Source organism: Ceratotherium simum, chromosome 19, assembly GCF_057802395.1.
Source record: "Ceratotherium simum simum isolate JZ-2026a chromosome 19, ASM5780239v1, whole genome shotgun sequence".
NCBI classification, from domain to species: domain Eukaryota; kingdom Metazoa; phylum Chordata; class Mammalia; order Perissodactyla; family Rhinocerotidae; genus Ceratotherium; species Ceratotherium simum.
This window is the reverse complement of record NC_141918.1, coordinates 40,402,785-40,418,272: the sequence shown is the minus strand read 5'-3', so window position 1 is coordinate 40,418,272 and position 15,488 is coordinate 40,402,785. Positions and strand designations below refer to the sequence as shown.

Here is a 15,488-nt window from a genome sequence, read left to right as displayed (position 1 = left end):
GGCTGAGAAGAGCGTAACTGGAGAAAAGACGAGCTTCAGAAGGACCCAGTGTCCGGCGATTCCCTGCGAGACCCAGCCCTTCCCGGGACCCCCTCGGGGCCGACCCCGCAAGGCCAGGCGCGGGTCCGAGGGGGCGGCGGAGGCGGGGTCTCGTGTCAGCCCAGGCACCTCCCCGACAAGTCGAGACCCACCGCCCCCTGAGACCCGGGCCCCAGGCCGGCGGGGGATAAGCTCTCCGACCCCGGGCCTCCGCCGCGGGTCTGACCGCCCTCCCCGCCACGGCGCCCGCTCGCCTCGCGCCTCCGCTCCCCGCGACCTCCCCGCCCCCGGCCGGGCCCCCACGAGGCTGCGCTTCCCGTAAACTCCCCGCCCCGCGCGGCCCCTCCCCGCCTCGGCCCCGCCCCCGCGGTGCCCTGAGCGGCGCGTGATTGGCCCGGCCGCGCCATCACTCTCCGGACGCGTCACCGCCCTCGTTTCCGACCGCCCCGAGACCGGCAGCGTTGTTAGTGCTCGCGGGGCCGTCGTGGAGGGCAACGTCCTGCCCTGCTCGCTCCTGCTCGCCCGCGGGTCGGCGCGCTCGCCCAGCTGAGCGGCCACCGGGCTGCGGGGCGGCCGGGCTGCACGCTCAGCCGCCGCCTGGGAAGCAGAGGCAGCTAGTCCGGCTCCGAGATGGGGAGCTGGCGAAGTTGACGAGCCCCCCACCCGCGCTGCGCCCCTGCTGCCCAGAGGTGCGCTGTCCTCTCCAGGAGGCAGCCGCACGCCGCCCTGCTCCAGGTGTGCGCGGGACACCCCGCCCCCCGGGACCTGACAACTTCACCCCAAGTGCAAAGAGTGGGCTCCGAGGGCGGTGCCTGGAGCCGGACTCCGGACTCCGCGCAGGGGGAGCTGTCCTGGCGGCTCGCACGGCCGTCGGCGGGCGGAGACCCGCTGGAAACTTTATCACCATCAGCGTAATTACTACGTGTTACTGTTTCTCTCCCCGCAGGGCTGCAGCCAGCGGTCTGTCGCGCGTGCTTGTTTGCCAAAGGAGCCGCCCCGGGGAGAAGACTCGCAGGGGAGTTGTTGCCCCCGGGGATACCTGCCGCCCAGCCGAGGGGGCTGGGCGGCCTGGATGCGCAGGACCCAGCCCCGCAGCCGCTGACGCCGGGCGGCGGCGAAGTTTGGCTGCTGAGCGGCGCGGCGCAGGGCTACTGGACCGCCGGCCGGCCGGCGGCCGCGGCGGCGGGAGCGATGCCGGTGGGGGGCCTGTTGCCGCTCTTCAGCAGCCCCGCGGGCGGCGGCCTGGGCGGGGGGCTCGGCGGCGGCGGCGGCAGGAAAGGGTCGGGCCCCGCCGCCTTCCGCCTGGCGGAGAAGTTCGTGCTGCTGCTGGTGTTCAGCGCCTTCGTCACGCTCTGCTTCGGGGCGATTTTCTTCCTGCCCGACTCCTCCAAGCTGCTCAGCGGGGTCCTGTTCCACTCCAGCCCTGACCTGCAGCCGCCCGCCGACCACAAGTCCGGGCCCGGGGCGCGCGCCGAGGACGCGGCAGATGGGCGAGCCCGGCGCCGCGAGGAGGGCGCGCCCGGGGACCCGGCGGCCGCCGTGGAGGACAGCTTGGCCAGGATCCGCGAAAACCACGAGCGGGCTCTCAGGGAAGCCAAGGAGACCCTGCAGAAGCTGCCCGAGGAGATCCAAAGAGACATCCTGCTGGAGAAGGAGAAGGTGGCCCAGGACCAGCAGCGTGACAAGGCAGTGTTCCGGAGGCTGCCCCCGGTGGACTTCGTGCCCCCCATCGGGACAGTTGGCCGGGAGCCGGCCGACGCCTCCATCCGCGAGAAGAGGGCAAAGATCAAAGAGGTGAGTGCACCGTGCTAGCAATCCCTCCCCGCCGGGCGTGTGTTCCAGGGAGAAGCGACAGACCTTCGCAACTCTTAAGACTGCAACATTACAGTGTAGGGGGACGTGGAGGTTTTTCGCTTCCACCAGGTGCAGTGTCAACGGCTTTTTCATTTTCCTTTTCTCGGTATCATAGTAGATGTGGCCAATTAAGATCTGAAGTTGAATCCCGTTGCTTTTAACTGCCGTGCTCGGGTGAGCATAAGCCATGCGAGGTAGATATTAAATACGTGGGCAGGTGGCTTGCAAACCTTCTCCTTCACTCGCCGATATACAGTTAATCGTCCCTGAGAACAGTGACAGTGAAGGTACCAAACAGCCTCTAAATAAGGCTTGGATGTGTCTTTGAAATGAGTGAAGCTTGAACGTAAACGCAAAGCATCAATCACACGTGGTAAAAAGGTTCTAAACAGCTAGCCAACGCCCCCCCACCCACCCACCCCGGGGGGAAGTCTCCTGGCCCCATTCTGACAGGTGACATCCTGTGTGTACTTACAGCCTGTAAAGGTGAAACAAGAACTTTCTATCATAGGGGGCACATTGTTGTTTACTTTTTAAAAAATGAAAATTTAAAAAAACCAGTCTAGTGCCTCTTGGATTTCTAGGGTACGGTCAGAGAAAGAGTATTTCATGTGATGCAACAGGTTTGCCTCTGCAGCTGCACGGTGATGACAAACTTAGTCTAGGGCAAATATGGTCTTGGATACATCTTTCATAATTTCTTTCACGGAATTGTCAGTTAGAACTTGTAACATGTCGTTGGTTCATGACTGGCTTAAGATAAAGAGGACCTTAAAGATCATTTCCAACTGTCATATTAAAGATGAAAGTTGAAGGGCCCAGACCCCAGAGCCAGTTAGTGACCAAGTCTGGGCTTGAAGCCCACACTTTCTCCTGGTCACCTGTCACCAGGTTCCCTGTGGACATGCCTCTTTCCACAGCGACTCTCCTATGTGAAATTATGCCAGCCTGGATTTTACACAATCTAAGAGCTGTAGATTTCTCACAACAGGCTTTAGTTTTTTATTCCAGACCTATTTATATAATTATATGTTTAAAGAAAATGTTCATATTGATGGTTAATGGTTAAGAAATATTTTTATATCTTACACTAGCCATAGATGGTTCTTGAGTCTATAATTTATGTTAACTATTGACAATCTGTCTGTTAAAGATCAGATGTGGGAATAATCTACCTTGACAGATTAGAACAAAAAACTTTTATTTTGAAACTTAACTTTACAGTTTACTTATGGGTGGCTCTGGTGTGGAAAATAATATCTGCAAAATAACAAAAGCTACAATTTGGAGACCTGGCTCCAAAGGGGCTTAGATCCCTTTGGGTTGCTTTGCACATTCTGCTCACCCTGCAATGAAACACACCTGATATTGGACATGGGCAAATGGGAGATTTCCCCACTCTTAGGACCTTCACAGAGTAGGTAGGTCATAGAGTGTCGGTAAATGTTCCTCTCTTTAACAAGCAGATGAATAAATTAAGATTTCAACAGCGTATATACTAGAGTAGATGCTGACTGTTGCATTAGTATAGGAAAGCAAGAAAAGACTGTCAATGGATAATCAATTATGTTCAGATTAATTTTCTGTAAGCTATTGATAGTTTGTCTGAGAGGAGTCTCCTGTCTTCCTCTTATCAGGTAACTTAAGATTCATATAAAGGAGCCATGTATAGGACTTTGAACCTAGTTAAGGGTGTGGAAAGAGGTTAAAAATATGCATTTTTGAGTCAATGCATCTGTATTTCTTAGGTGAGCTTATAAACTAAACTATCTTGAGAAATTTTTCCTAGTATTTCACATGTGTAAAAAGTGCTTTTGTATGAGATCTGAATTTGTTGGAATTCAGTGGAGAACTTAACATATTTGTATTACATTATTTCATAAGCTATGGCAGTACAAATTTCTTATTGAAGAGAGTTTAAAGCATGTGTCTCAAGGTCAAAGTGGAAGAATACTACAGATCAGTATGAGTGATGAGGACTAAACATACACGGTAGATCAGAACTGCACTGGACCCGCTTATACCCCCTAGCCCGGGAGAGAACCTGGGGCCTTTTAAGTTCTTTATCACCTACAAAACCGTAAAAATGTATGTGTTCTGATAAAACACTTTGATAAAAACAATGAATTTTGATTGGCCAGAGTAGGAGCAGCCACTCTGTGGGCTCCAGAGATAATGTGATACGCCTTTCCGGTAAGTAGAGGAAAACAATAAAGGAGACACCAATGTTTGGTAGTTTAAGGGAGAGATTCTTTCTTTGGGGAGACTAAGTCTTGGCTTTTCCCTCAGTGTTCTTAGCCTAGTGCCTTGTTTAGTGTTAAGTAATTGAACTACCACTAACGCCCCACCGCTAAATCTGTTTAAGGGTCTTTTACACAAACTCTGCACATTACTTTTTCTTGTTACCAACAATATGCCTTAAAAATTATAACTCTGATTTTTAAAAGTAAACGTATGCTCTGAGTCATCAAGTATCTGGATGAGACCTTAGAGATAGCTCAACTCGTTCGTTTTAGAGTAAAGGCAACCAAGACGCAAAGATTGTTCTGGAAATCACATTGCCAGTTAGTAGTGACGTTGAGAATGGAAGCCCGATTCTCAGTGAGTGTCGCTCACTGTCCCGACACAACTTGCCTCCTAAATAAAATGCCCGAGAAGTGTATAAATTGGCCCTATTCTTTATTTGCAGACCCTAACGTAGAGTGAGTGCAGAACACACACAATTCTGCATATTATAAATTTGACTTCATATTAGTTGTTACATTAACTATAGTATATATTTTTTAATTTTACTAGTGGCACGATTTAAAAGAACTTCTTTTTGAAGCCGCCCAGGGAAAGTTTGATATGACATCTTTTTCTCATTATAAAAATCTCTGCAGGAAGCAGAGGCCTTTGTAATCGTTCCGTTGGACATTCTTTACAAAGAGATGGGGAGGAAAAAGGGAGGGAGAGAAGAGGAGAGGAGAGGTGGCCTAGAGAAGAGGGGGTGACAGGTGGGGGAGCTCTTCCAAACGGTAAATGGGTAAATGTGCGTTCTCTTTTGACATTACACTATGCGTAACAGAAGAATTGACAGCTAACCCGAAGGACTATTTTTTTTAGAAAGTAGACATATATTTAAAAATCACACCAATCGATGGGCTCTTTGCTGTAGGAGCACAAAGGTCTCTTTACCCGAGGAGGTCTTGGAGAGTCTCTGCATGCCCTTACCTGTCCCTGCTCCATCCTTTTGTAGCAATGTGGCGGTGAGAAGGACTGGCTCTGGAGTCATGACCTGGGTCTGTATCTGGCCTCTTCCATTTACTAGCTTTGTGACCTTAAGCACGTTGCTTAATCTTTCAAAGCCTCAGTGTTCCCATTTGTAAAATGGGAGTAATAATAGTAACCCACTTTGCTGGATCAGAAGGGTTAAATGTGATCAGCCACACAAAGCACTTAGAATGGTATCAGGCTTGCAGTGAGTGTATAATAAATGCTACTAGCTATTTTTACTGTTATTATTCACCACCTACAGCCATCAAGCCGAGATTACCTTGTTTCGTATACAGCTTAATAAATCAGGGAGGTAGGTAAGGAAGTTTCAAGTTATCAAAAAACAGTTTAAATTAAGTTTGAAGCCTAAAGGAATACATTTCCGGTTCTTCAAGATGATCTTTCCAGACGGCCATGATTTTATTGTGCTACTGTCAACTCGAATTTCCTCAGATTCCTGCCAAATTCCAAAAACATTTGGGTATCTTTAAAATTATATACTTCTTCAGCTTCTGCACCTCAAAATATGTGTTAAGGAATTAATTGTCTCTTTCTCACAGTCAAATGTGCTTATTCCTGAAGTACCATCTTCTCAGAATAATCACAGTTCTTGAGTTACCTTCTTAAGTACTGAAATTGTTCCCCAAAATAGAGAGAGAGATTGAGTAAAGTGCATTTTAACCTGTTTTGTCTTTGGAAGAACATTTTTAAGAAGTGAGAATAAAGTTATTTTAGACTTGGCAAAAATTTATATAGTTATGATCAATTCTATAATCAGAGCTCAGTCTGTCACCCGTTGGTCAGAATTCACATGAATCAGTTGTACTTTGTAACTCAAAAGATTTTGGCCTTTTTTGAGAAGTTTGAATTTAGATTTATTTGAGTTTCAGGCCTAGAAGGACCTCAGAGATCCTGAAGCCCAGTGCCCATTTTACGTATGAGAAACAGCCTGGTGAGCTGTGACTTCCTACCATTCCCCCAGTGCACTAATGGCAGAGCTGGGAGCTGCCTCTTATCACCCAGGCCCTGCTCTTCCTGTGGTATCTTGACTCTGATGAGAACATATGCTTTGGAGGCTGGCTAGCCTGGCCTTCCCTTCTGCTCAGCCCTGAATGGCAGGCCAGCCACAAGAAGTCGGACTGAGCCCATCCTAGAGGGAGATGGAACATGTCTGCTTGGTAAGGTATTGCCTGAGAAAGCAATCCTGGCTAATTCCTTTGCTCTGAAGAATGCGGCAGCACTGCCCCACCCCCGCTGAGCCCGGATAAAGACTTCTGTGATCATTAGGTACTTGAAAGAACACCAAATGAGATTAGGCTTAGGAGCGTTTAAAACTTGCAGCCCTCATTTCTGTCTTGAATACTCTGGCAGTTGCTTTAGGTACATTAGAGCCCAGCCGTCCTGCAGATAATCCAGAACAGAGATGATAAAATTCAAAAGCCCTCGCATCCTTTGTATTTACTTGACTTTTGTCACTAAACTGCCTCCCTCACTTCTTTTTTTCTGTCAGTCCCTTTGTCTCCCTGGCCCTTAAGCTTATCAAATGCCTCCACTGCTTTCTGATCACTCTTGCTCTGCATCCTTTTATACAGTGACACTCAGGCGTGTTAGATTAACTTTCATTTGCACTTTTTCATGTATTTATATGTGATTGATTGTCCTGTCTCCAGTCCTTGTTGTGAGAGTGCTTGGGATGAGAGGAGGCCTGGAAGTGAGGGGCTGAAAACCTGATGAAGGACGCCAGGTTCTGCAGGGGGGTGGTTTACTAACAGCACACCACACATTCAGACAGTCTTTGTTGCAACACTGGTGGGGATGCCTGTTTGCCTTGGCTAGGAGTTGATGAGAAAGGGAGTGATAATAATTGAGGTACACAGGCCTGTGAATGACTGTGGTTGAGACATGAACTCAGGCTGGCCAAAGACCACGAGCTATTGCTGGAATCTCCATATCTGCCAAATCCTTTTTCACTGAATAGTCTTTTCAAAGTCCTATGAAGAGCACTTGATTCTTCTAAGGGCCAAGAGGGTCCAGAGATGGGAGGCCAGGGCTCCTGGCCCATGCTGGGGGTGGCCATGTCCAGCTTCCCTGAGCTGATGTTTGGGGCGTGATTGTCTGAACCTAGTTCCTCTTTCACAAGAATATGTGCTGAAACTACTAAGAGTGTGTGTTTCCTCACTGTGTCTCTGTCTGTCAGGGCACAGGGCAAAATGACAGACCTGTGGGATGATTCAGGCAGCACACGGGTGTGTGCCCAGTCTCGAAATCTCATTCCCAGCTACCTGAAATCTCACCATCATTGCTTCCCTTTCGTTGGTGTATTGCTTCTTAAAGGCTGCTGTTAAAAGTATATCACTCAAGTTGCCCAGCAGAAATTATTATCCTTAGAGATTTGTCTTAGCAAGGGCGAGAATAGGTTTGCAAAAGCAGCAAGTACCTTTCATTGTGTTGTTTCATTATAAACTAATGCTTGCTTAGGAAAGTACAAAGGAGTAGAAAAACAGAAAAAAAAAATCCTTCACAGTTCTACAGTCAGTTAGAAACTGTGTTCAATACTACTCCCTGGCCCAACATATAGGTTATTTTTTTCTGCGGTTATAACTACATTATATGTATGTGCTTTTTTCATTTTATTTTAAAGTGTCATTTTATGATAGCATAATATATAAAATAGAAGCATCATAGTTGATCTAACCATTTTCTTGGACCCGAACATTCAGATTATTTCCAGTTTTTTGTTTTTATAAAAAATGCTGAGATAGGGGCCGGACCGGTGGCATAGCGGTTAAGTGCGCGCACTCTGCTTTGGAGGCCCCGGGGTTTGCAGGTTCGGATCCCAGGTGTGCACCAGCACACTACTTGTCAAGCCATGCTGTGGCAGTGTCCCATATAAAGTAGAGGAAGATGGGGACGGATGTTAGGCCAGGGCCAATCTTCCTTAGCAAAAAAGAGGAGGATTGGCAACAGATGTTAGCTCAGGGCTGATCTTCCTCACACACACACAAAAAAAAAAACACAAATAAACAAAAAAGCTGAGATAAACACCTTCGTCCACTAAGTTTCCATCTCGTTTTGCATTGCCCCCACCCTGTACGTATGATTTCCCCTGAAATTCTGTTTTGTTTTGTTTTTTCCTTTTTTGGTGAGGAAGATTAGCCCTAAGCTAACATCCGCTGCCAATCTTCCTCTTTTTGCCTGAGGAAGATTGGCCCTGAGCTAACATCTGTGCCACTCTTCCTCTGTTTTATATGTGGGTCACTGCCACAGCATGGCTGGACGAGTGGTGTAGGTCTGCACCTGGGATCTGAACCTGTGAACCTGGGCCACCGAAGCAGAGTGCGCCAAACTTAACCACTATGCCACTGGGCTGACCCTTCCCCTTGAATCCTAAAAGGAGAAATGAATAGGTCAAAGGATCATAGTACATTTTGAGGGATTACTTTTCAAAAAGGATTTATGTTTCCACCTGTAATATAATGAATGTAGTCTATTCAATCTTTATAAGAATTTCCTAGGTGAAGAAACAGTATCTTATATATTTAATTTGCCTTTTTTTGAGCAATATTTTCTCATGTGTTGGTTGACGAGTTGCATTTCCTCACTGTGAGTTGTATAGAACAAGGAAGTTTTTAACAGAGCAGGATTAGAAGAAGGCAGAGTTGGGAGGCCGAAGGAGTGGGTATCAGAGAGGGTGGATCTAACAAGTTGGCTGAAGGGACGTTGGCTCCCGAAGGAGGCAAAGTCCCGAAAGGTGATAGACAGAATTTTATTAAACCAACTTGCAACAAAATTTGCTTCTTCCCTGGGTTGAGCACCTAGGATAAAAAGTACTCTTTATTGGTAGGAGTACTTACCAAGCACCTCGGAACAGCCGGCTGTCCCTAAGACCCAGCCAGCTTCCATGGGCTCATCTTCATTGATAAGTTGTAGTTGGGTTTTTCCTTCAGATAGTTGAGGAAGGTGTTGGCCGCTCTGGGGGTTTGGGGAAGGAGGAAGGGCTCTCGTTCTCTTTAGAATTCATCAGGATGGTTTCCGAATATTTTAAGATCATAGTTGAAGATCAAAAATAGTCCAAATAGAATTTCGGAAGTGATTTTAGTAGTGCCAGAAAATGGCAAGTCTTACAAAGTTGAATTCTTAAAGAAGAAAAATTAGCCGAAAAGAAATCATTCGTAAGATTTCATAGCAATATACATTTCTGTGTTTGAAGGGGCAGGCTAATCTTTTGTATGCTACAAAAGAGGCCTTTGGTGTTGAAAATAGGATAAGTATGCATTTGTCTGAGTATTTTATTTTAGAATAAAAGAAAAGCATGATTTGTTTATGAAATTTGACTTCTGTGTTTTTTGGTTGTTTTTGTTTGGTTGGTTGTTTTCTTTGGTTTGTTTTGTTTGGTTGTTTTTCTTTCTTTTCTAATTTCTTCAAGTAACGTGTTTTTAGTCATGCCTTTTTAAGATAGTGAAGAGCTGCACATTTCAAAATGTATTTATATTCTGACCTTGGCTAGTTCATAAAAGTCTGCCAAACACCAGGACTATTTAAATTTGGTTTTGAGACTGTGTTAACATGGTAAATAATGATTGACATAAATGTACTATATTATTTTTATAAATTGTGGTTTGAGATGATACTAATGTTAGAATATTTAGGATGCCGTTCTCTGAGACATGTTATTTTTGTAGTCAACTAGCAGTGTTGAATATTATAATGTATCTAGTCAATACAGGTTTTCGTCTCATAATTAGAAATGCCTCTACAGTCCATATTGTGTTTTCAGGGGTTATTAGCCCAAGTCAACAATTTTATAAGGCATTCTTATTAAGTGTAAAAGGGACTTTATGTAGTAAAAAACGTATTTTATAATTGGCATATATTTAATACACTGTGTATATTCACTCATATTAAGCATTTTTGTTAGTCTTCATTATTTAATTCTCTTAGGGGTTACCTAACTTAGAATGCATGATGAAGAACTCGGTAGCTTTAAAAAAAATGCAGGGTGTGCAATTTGAGGAGCATAAAAAATGAAGATGATTTATTAACTATTGTTGAAAGCTGCTTTAGTAGTTAGGGTGAATAAAAATTGTCATTTATGAAATATTCTGTCAGTAATAAGATAAAGCCATATCATGGGTTGGAATTACTTCTGTTTTCTCTTACTGCAAGAGTACAGAAGCTCTGGGACATTGGCTCTTCATAGTTACGAGTCTATTCCAGGACTCCACGTGGAGAGCACGAGAAAGAGCTTCCCCTAATTCATCCACCGGGTCAGCCAGCCCTGGGCCTTGCCTGTAACAGGACCCAGTAAATATTTGTTGAAAGAATATGCTTTTCTAAACAAACATACCAAGAAGAGTTATTCAGGTTAAGGGTGACACCCCCCACCCTTTATATAATCACATAATCCAAAAGTGGTGTCCACTCGTGTTTAGAGCCCCTTCCTGTCCTCATAGGCTACAAGCTGTTGTCTTTTGAGGGGAGACTTGATTTTTAATAACAGTCAAAAGTCATTCAGAACAAGATCTAGTGAATAAAGTGAGTAATCGATGTAGGAAACACCTTTTCCACTTTTTAAAGTAGTTTTCAGAATGATTTATAAAATGAAAAACTGAGTTCATTTTCTTATATGACATAAACTGGCTGTGAAGGTGGTTCATAAAAAATCTTTTGAGCAGATGTCACATGGCTGAAATAAATGTAGAAACTTGAGATATTCCTTTGAAGGTCAATACTTACGAATATAAAAGTTCTGTTTTATTTAAAAGTTAACTCTGCTTTGTATTTACACCCAGCATTTTGTCTTACAGGAATGTGATTTTTAAATTAGGCAGCGTCCTCATTCATTTCTGTTCATTATATCTAGAGTTGTGGACTGCATTTAATAAGAGCTGACTTTTTTATATTTCAATTTTATACATGATATACCTAATTACAGTTGGTTTGGTTTTTTTTTCCATCCTAGCGAAAATTTTTGAGCAACAAAGGTGTTTTTATAAGTAATGCTTACAGTGCCATACCGAAATGAAAAGTCATAGGTGAGGTGTTATTTTCCATAAGAGAAATTAGAATTTAATAAAAATTTTCTCTGTAAGAAGGTGTGATATTTTGAGAAAGAATCTTGGTCTTCTGTTTCCTAGTTTAATATTGTGTCTCCTGAAAAGTGCTGCCTCATATAAATAATTGTGTGGTAGAGGCTTTATGAATTTTCTGAATTTGCAAATGGTCCCTTTCCATTTCATTCTGCAGATCACTGTTAGATTAATCTTCTGAAAATAACACTTCTCTCATATTGCCCTAGAGGTTTTAGTGGGCCTCCATTTCCTACGGAGTAGTGATTCAGTGAATCGCCTATAGCGCACGTTACCACCCAGATTGCTGGGCTCTGCCCCCAGAATTTCTGATTCAGTGGGTCTGAGTGGGCCTCAGAATTTGCATTTTTAACATATTCCTTGGTTGTGATACTGATATTGCTGGTCCAGTGACTAATTTTTTTTTTTTTTTTTTTTGCTGAGGAAGATTGGCACTGAGCTAACATCCATGCCAATTTTCCTCTAGTTTTTAGTATGTAGGCTGCCAGCACAGCATGGCCGCTAACAAAAGCGGTGTAGGTCTGTGCCTGGGAAATGAACCCAGGCCACCGAAGTGGAGTACACTGAACATAACCACTAGGCTCGGGGCCTGGCCCAGCCCGTGACTAAATTTTGAAAAACATTGCTCTAGAATAAAGTCCCAGCTCCTTAAGCAGGCGTTCATAGTCTACACATCTGCCTCAGTTTGCTTCTTGAGTCATATCTCTTAAATTAGGAGGGACTCTGCTTTAGCTAACCTTGCATAGTTACTGTCTCCAAAACACACCTAATTTAGAGCGTTGCTTTGTTTACGTAATTCCTCTCAAATGGAATGTCCTCTCACTTGCTCAAAATCTGTGTCCCCCGTGAAGCCTCTCTCACACTCCCAACCTTTACTGATCCCACCCTTCTCCAAATTCCCGTGGCATTTATTATATATTTCTGTCTTTGGCCTGCGTGTTGCTGATGTCATGGGCATCTATGTTATCTTCCAACTAGATTTTAGACCTCCTAAGTGTGGAGACACCTTTTTCTATCCCTTAGGTTCATGGCCCAGAATTTAACCGTGGAAGGCAATTTGTCTTAAATGGAACCAAAATGAAAAACAATTTAAGTATATCACCAAAATTCTTTCCTACCTCATCAGACTGTGAGGTAATATGGCAGAGTGGAAACCCTTCTGAGCCTCCCTTTCCACAGCTGTGACATGGGGCTAATAATTCTGTTTAGTGGAGTTGTAAGAATTAAAGTAGAAAATATATGTGAATCTCTCAGTACAATGCCTGGCACGTAGCCTTATTCAATTAATAGTATTTATTTATTAGCAACTAGGGATTGATTGAGTAATAAGCTAGGACTTCGTTAAGAAAGGGAGTTGTTGGTAAGTAATTGGATTCGAGAGTCATTTCCAGGAAAGGAAAGGAAGTTTTGGCTGCAATATTGCTGTGTTAACCAATAGCCTACATTTTCTGCTGTTACCTCCGTCCTTAGGGGTTGTTGCCAAAATCCCTGCTTCCTGTGACAGGAAAGTAAGCATTCTTGTGCCTTGTTTCAGCTGTTATCTCACAGAAGTGATGCTTATCCTTAGGAGAACCAGGAAGAGGGTGTCCATTCATCAGTGTCCAGTTGCCTCTGGCTTCCTGGCCTGGTGTCACACACATACTCAGATTTGAGGGGAGGAAAAAACCACAGAGGAGAAGGATGAAATCTGGAGAAATACCTTGAGGGTGTAGAAAGAAACGTTTTCTGAGCCGAAAAGCTGAAAATGTTCCATTCAGAGAGAGCTCCGGGTATAAATTTAGCCCAGTAATTAGGCATATGGTGCTTTCATTTAGGAAGTATCTACGCCCTTTGTGATAAGATCCGTGGATTATTAGAGCTGCTGCAGCCGTAGCTACGGCGGCAGCCGAGATTCCTCGAGCACTTAAAACAAGAATTGAAGAGTGAAATGGAAAACGTAATTAATAATTTGTTCTTGGTTGGTTTTAATCTGATCTTTATTAACTTTGTAGTTTATGCCTGGAGGATTAGATGTGAACACCAACTAATGGTCTAAAAGTTTACTTGTTTTATTGGAACATTATCTTCTTAAAGACTTTCTGAAGAACAGTTTGGCTAAATTTAGTCTTAACATAAGAGACAACACTTAAGTTTTTATGATTCATCCTAAAATAACAGAAAGCTTTGATCTGTGATATTATTAATTTTGAGTTATTTCATGTTAAATTTCAAACTAGGTTTTATTTAATAGAAACTGAATAATATAGAGAGGTAAAAGTTTTCTTTGCTGCCTACGAGTATGTTTTAATCTCCTGTTTTTTCTAGCTTTTTTTTACGCTCCCCTTCTGTCTTCGAATTTTAAATCTGCCTGCCATTGGTGGTGAAGGAAATAGGAAAAGTTAAAATCAACGGTATTTGTATTTTCCATGCCTTGTCAGGTGTTTCTAAAATTGATTGAAAACAAATAGACAATTGTAATTTTATATATAGGAAAGAGTCTTATTCCAGGATATAGCATAGTATGATGAACTGAAATATAGAGGCTTTAAAAACAGTTGGCCTTGGAGGTGTGAGGAAGGGAGATGCTGTTCATCTTTTTCTTTCTTAATGCTTCTTTAAGGTGGTCTCTCTAGAATATGCCTGTAAATCTGGGATTCAGTGCATTTGCTTCTGTGGTTGTAGTTCTCCACCCACCTGTGATCTGGGGAATTACACTTTAGGTTTTTGTAAGGCAAAGGCAGTAGAATTTAGGCTGTTAGAAGGAACTTTCTGGGGGACTAGGAAGAAGTTTGACAAACTGTATTACCAGGTCTGAGTTAACCAGTTGTAGATTCCTCGTTAGGAAAACTGCTCTGGCTGTGTGTATTCTTGATAAGTAAGAGTTTTGACCTAAATCCTCTACTTTGACTCTGATGTGGTAATCGAGGTTTAGGATTTTATAGCTAAATATGTCACAGGTAATCAGGTATTAGTTTTAGCTGTCTTAATTTTGCTGTCTGTTTCTGTCATACCTTCTAACCCATGCCGTTAATCATCTTCCATCCTTTTGTGTTTTCTCTCAGAGAGAGGTGGTGCTAATGATGCAAATGCAGATAGCAGAAAGGTAGCAGAAGTGGGGTTATATATATTACACGTCAGATTACTAGTCACCTCAATAATCAAGAAGTGTGTCTGATTATCAGCAGGGACTGAGCAGCACTCTCGCTTCCTGGAACCTCGAGAGGTGAGTTCCAGATGTTAGCCCTGGCACATGGACATATCACCTTTTCCCTGACCTGCTGGGCACTCGCTGTTAGGTTTTGGAATTCCCCAGGGAGAAAGCTACCTTGTTACTTGATTGGTTAGCGTACTTGTGGCTCTTGATGGAATTGCTCTCGAAAGCTATCTCAGGAAGGAATGGCTTTGATTGATTTGAAATCTCACGCATCACCAGACTGTTGCTAGTGTTTTTCCAAAACACAGGGGATTTTTGCAGACAGCACTTTCAGGAACTGATCTGAAGATGGTAAACTAAACTGGCAGGGAGTGAAGGTTCTTCCTCCACCTCTAGGTGAGACCACTGCTCCTGCACTTTGCTCTGGAGTATCCTGTTTTCACAAACACCAGGGTCACAGAACGCATTAGTGGTCATAAAAGAGAGTATCTGTATATAATGCACCCCAGAGTTTTCCATCGTTATATAACAAGACCCCAAGTTAGATATTTCCTACTTTCTTTCTTTTTAATTAATTAATTTTTTTTTTTGCTGAGGAAGATTTGCCCTGAGCTAACATCTGTGCCGATCCTCCTCTTCCTCTATTTTATGTGTGGGTCACCGCCACAGCATGGCTGCCAATGTGTGGTGTAGGTCTGTGCCTGGGAACTGAACCTGGGCCGCCAAAGCAGAGCATGCCGAACTTAACCACTAGGCCAGGGGCCGGCCCTTGGATATTTCTTTCTTAAACAGAATTTTGCCTTACTATTTAAAATAAGGTTTTTATTCCTTAATTGACTTTAAACCTCAGATATTAATTTGTAGGTGTATTTGGTTTAGGAATAACGTCAACAATAACAATGCTGGATAATTTTCTCTTTTTTTCTAGGTTTAAGATTGAGGTAGCAGTTGAGACCACATGCTTAATAAAAAAATACAGTTTCTCAGTTATTCTCTGAAATATATTCCCTTCTTTCTCCCAGTAGAAGGCGTGTGTTACTCTTCTTGTTCTGAGAATAGTCTCCTTAAGTGATTTTTGCATAGCTTGATCTATATATAATTAAAACAACCAATAACTT

The 15,488-nt window shown here is 43.8% G+C and overlaps 1 protein-coding gene across 1 annotated transcript in view; it reads left to right on the top strand.

The window, feature by feature from the left end:
- The first annotated feature begins 536 nt into the window (after window positions 1–536).
- Window positions 537–15,488, top strand: part of MAN1A1 (mannosidase alpha class 1A member 1) — a 153,596-nt gene continuing 138,644 nt past the window's right edge. The window contains exons 1-2 of the mRNA XM_004422269.3: window positions 537–774; window positions 986–1,833. Of these exons, the coding sequence (XP_004422326.1) occupies window positions 1,231–1,833 (603 nt within the window). The 5' untranslated portion in view covers window positions 537–774; window positions 986–1,230. The remainder of the gene's footprint in view (window positions 775–985; window positions 1,834–15,488) is intronic.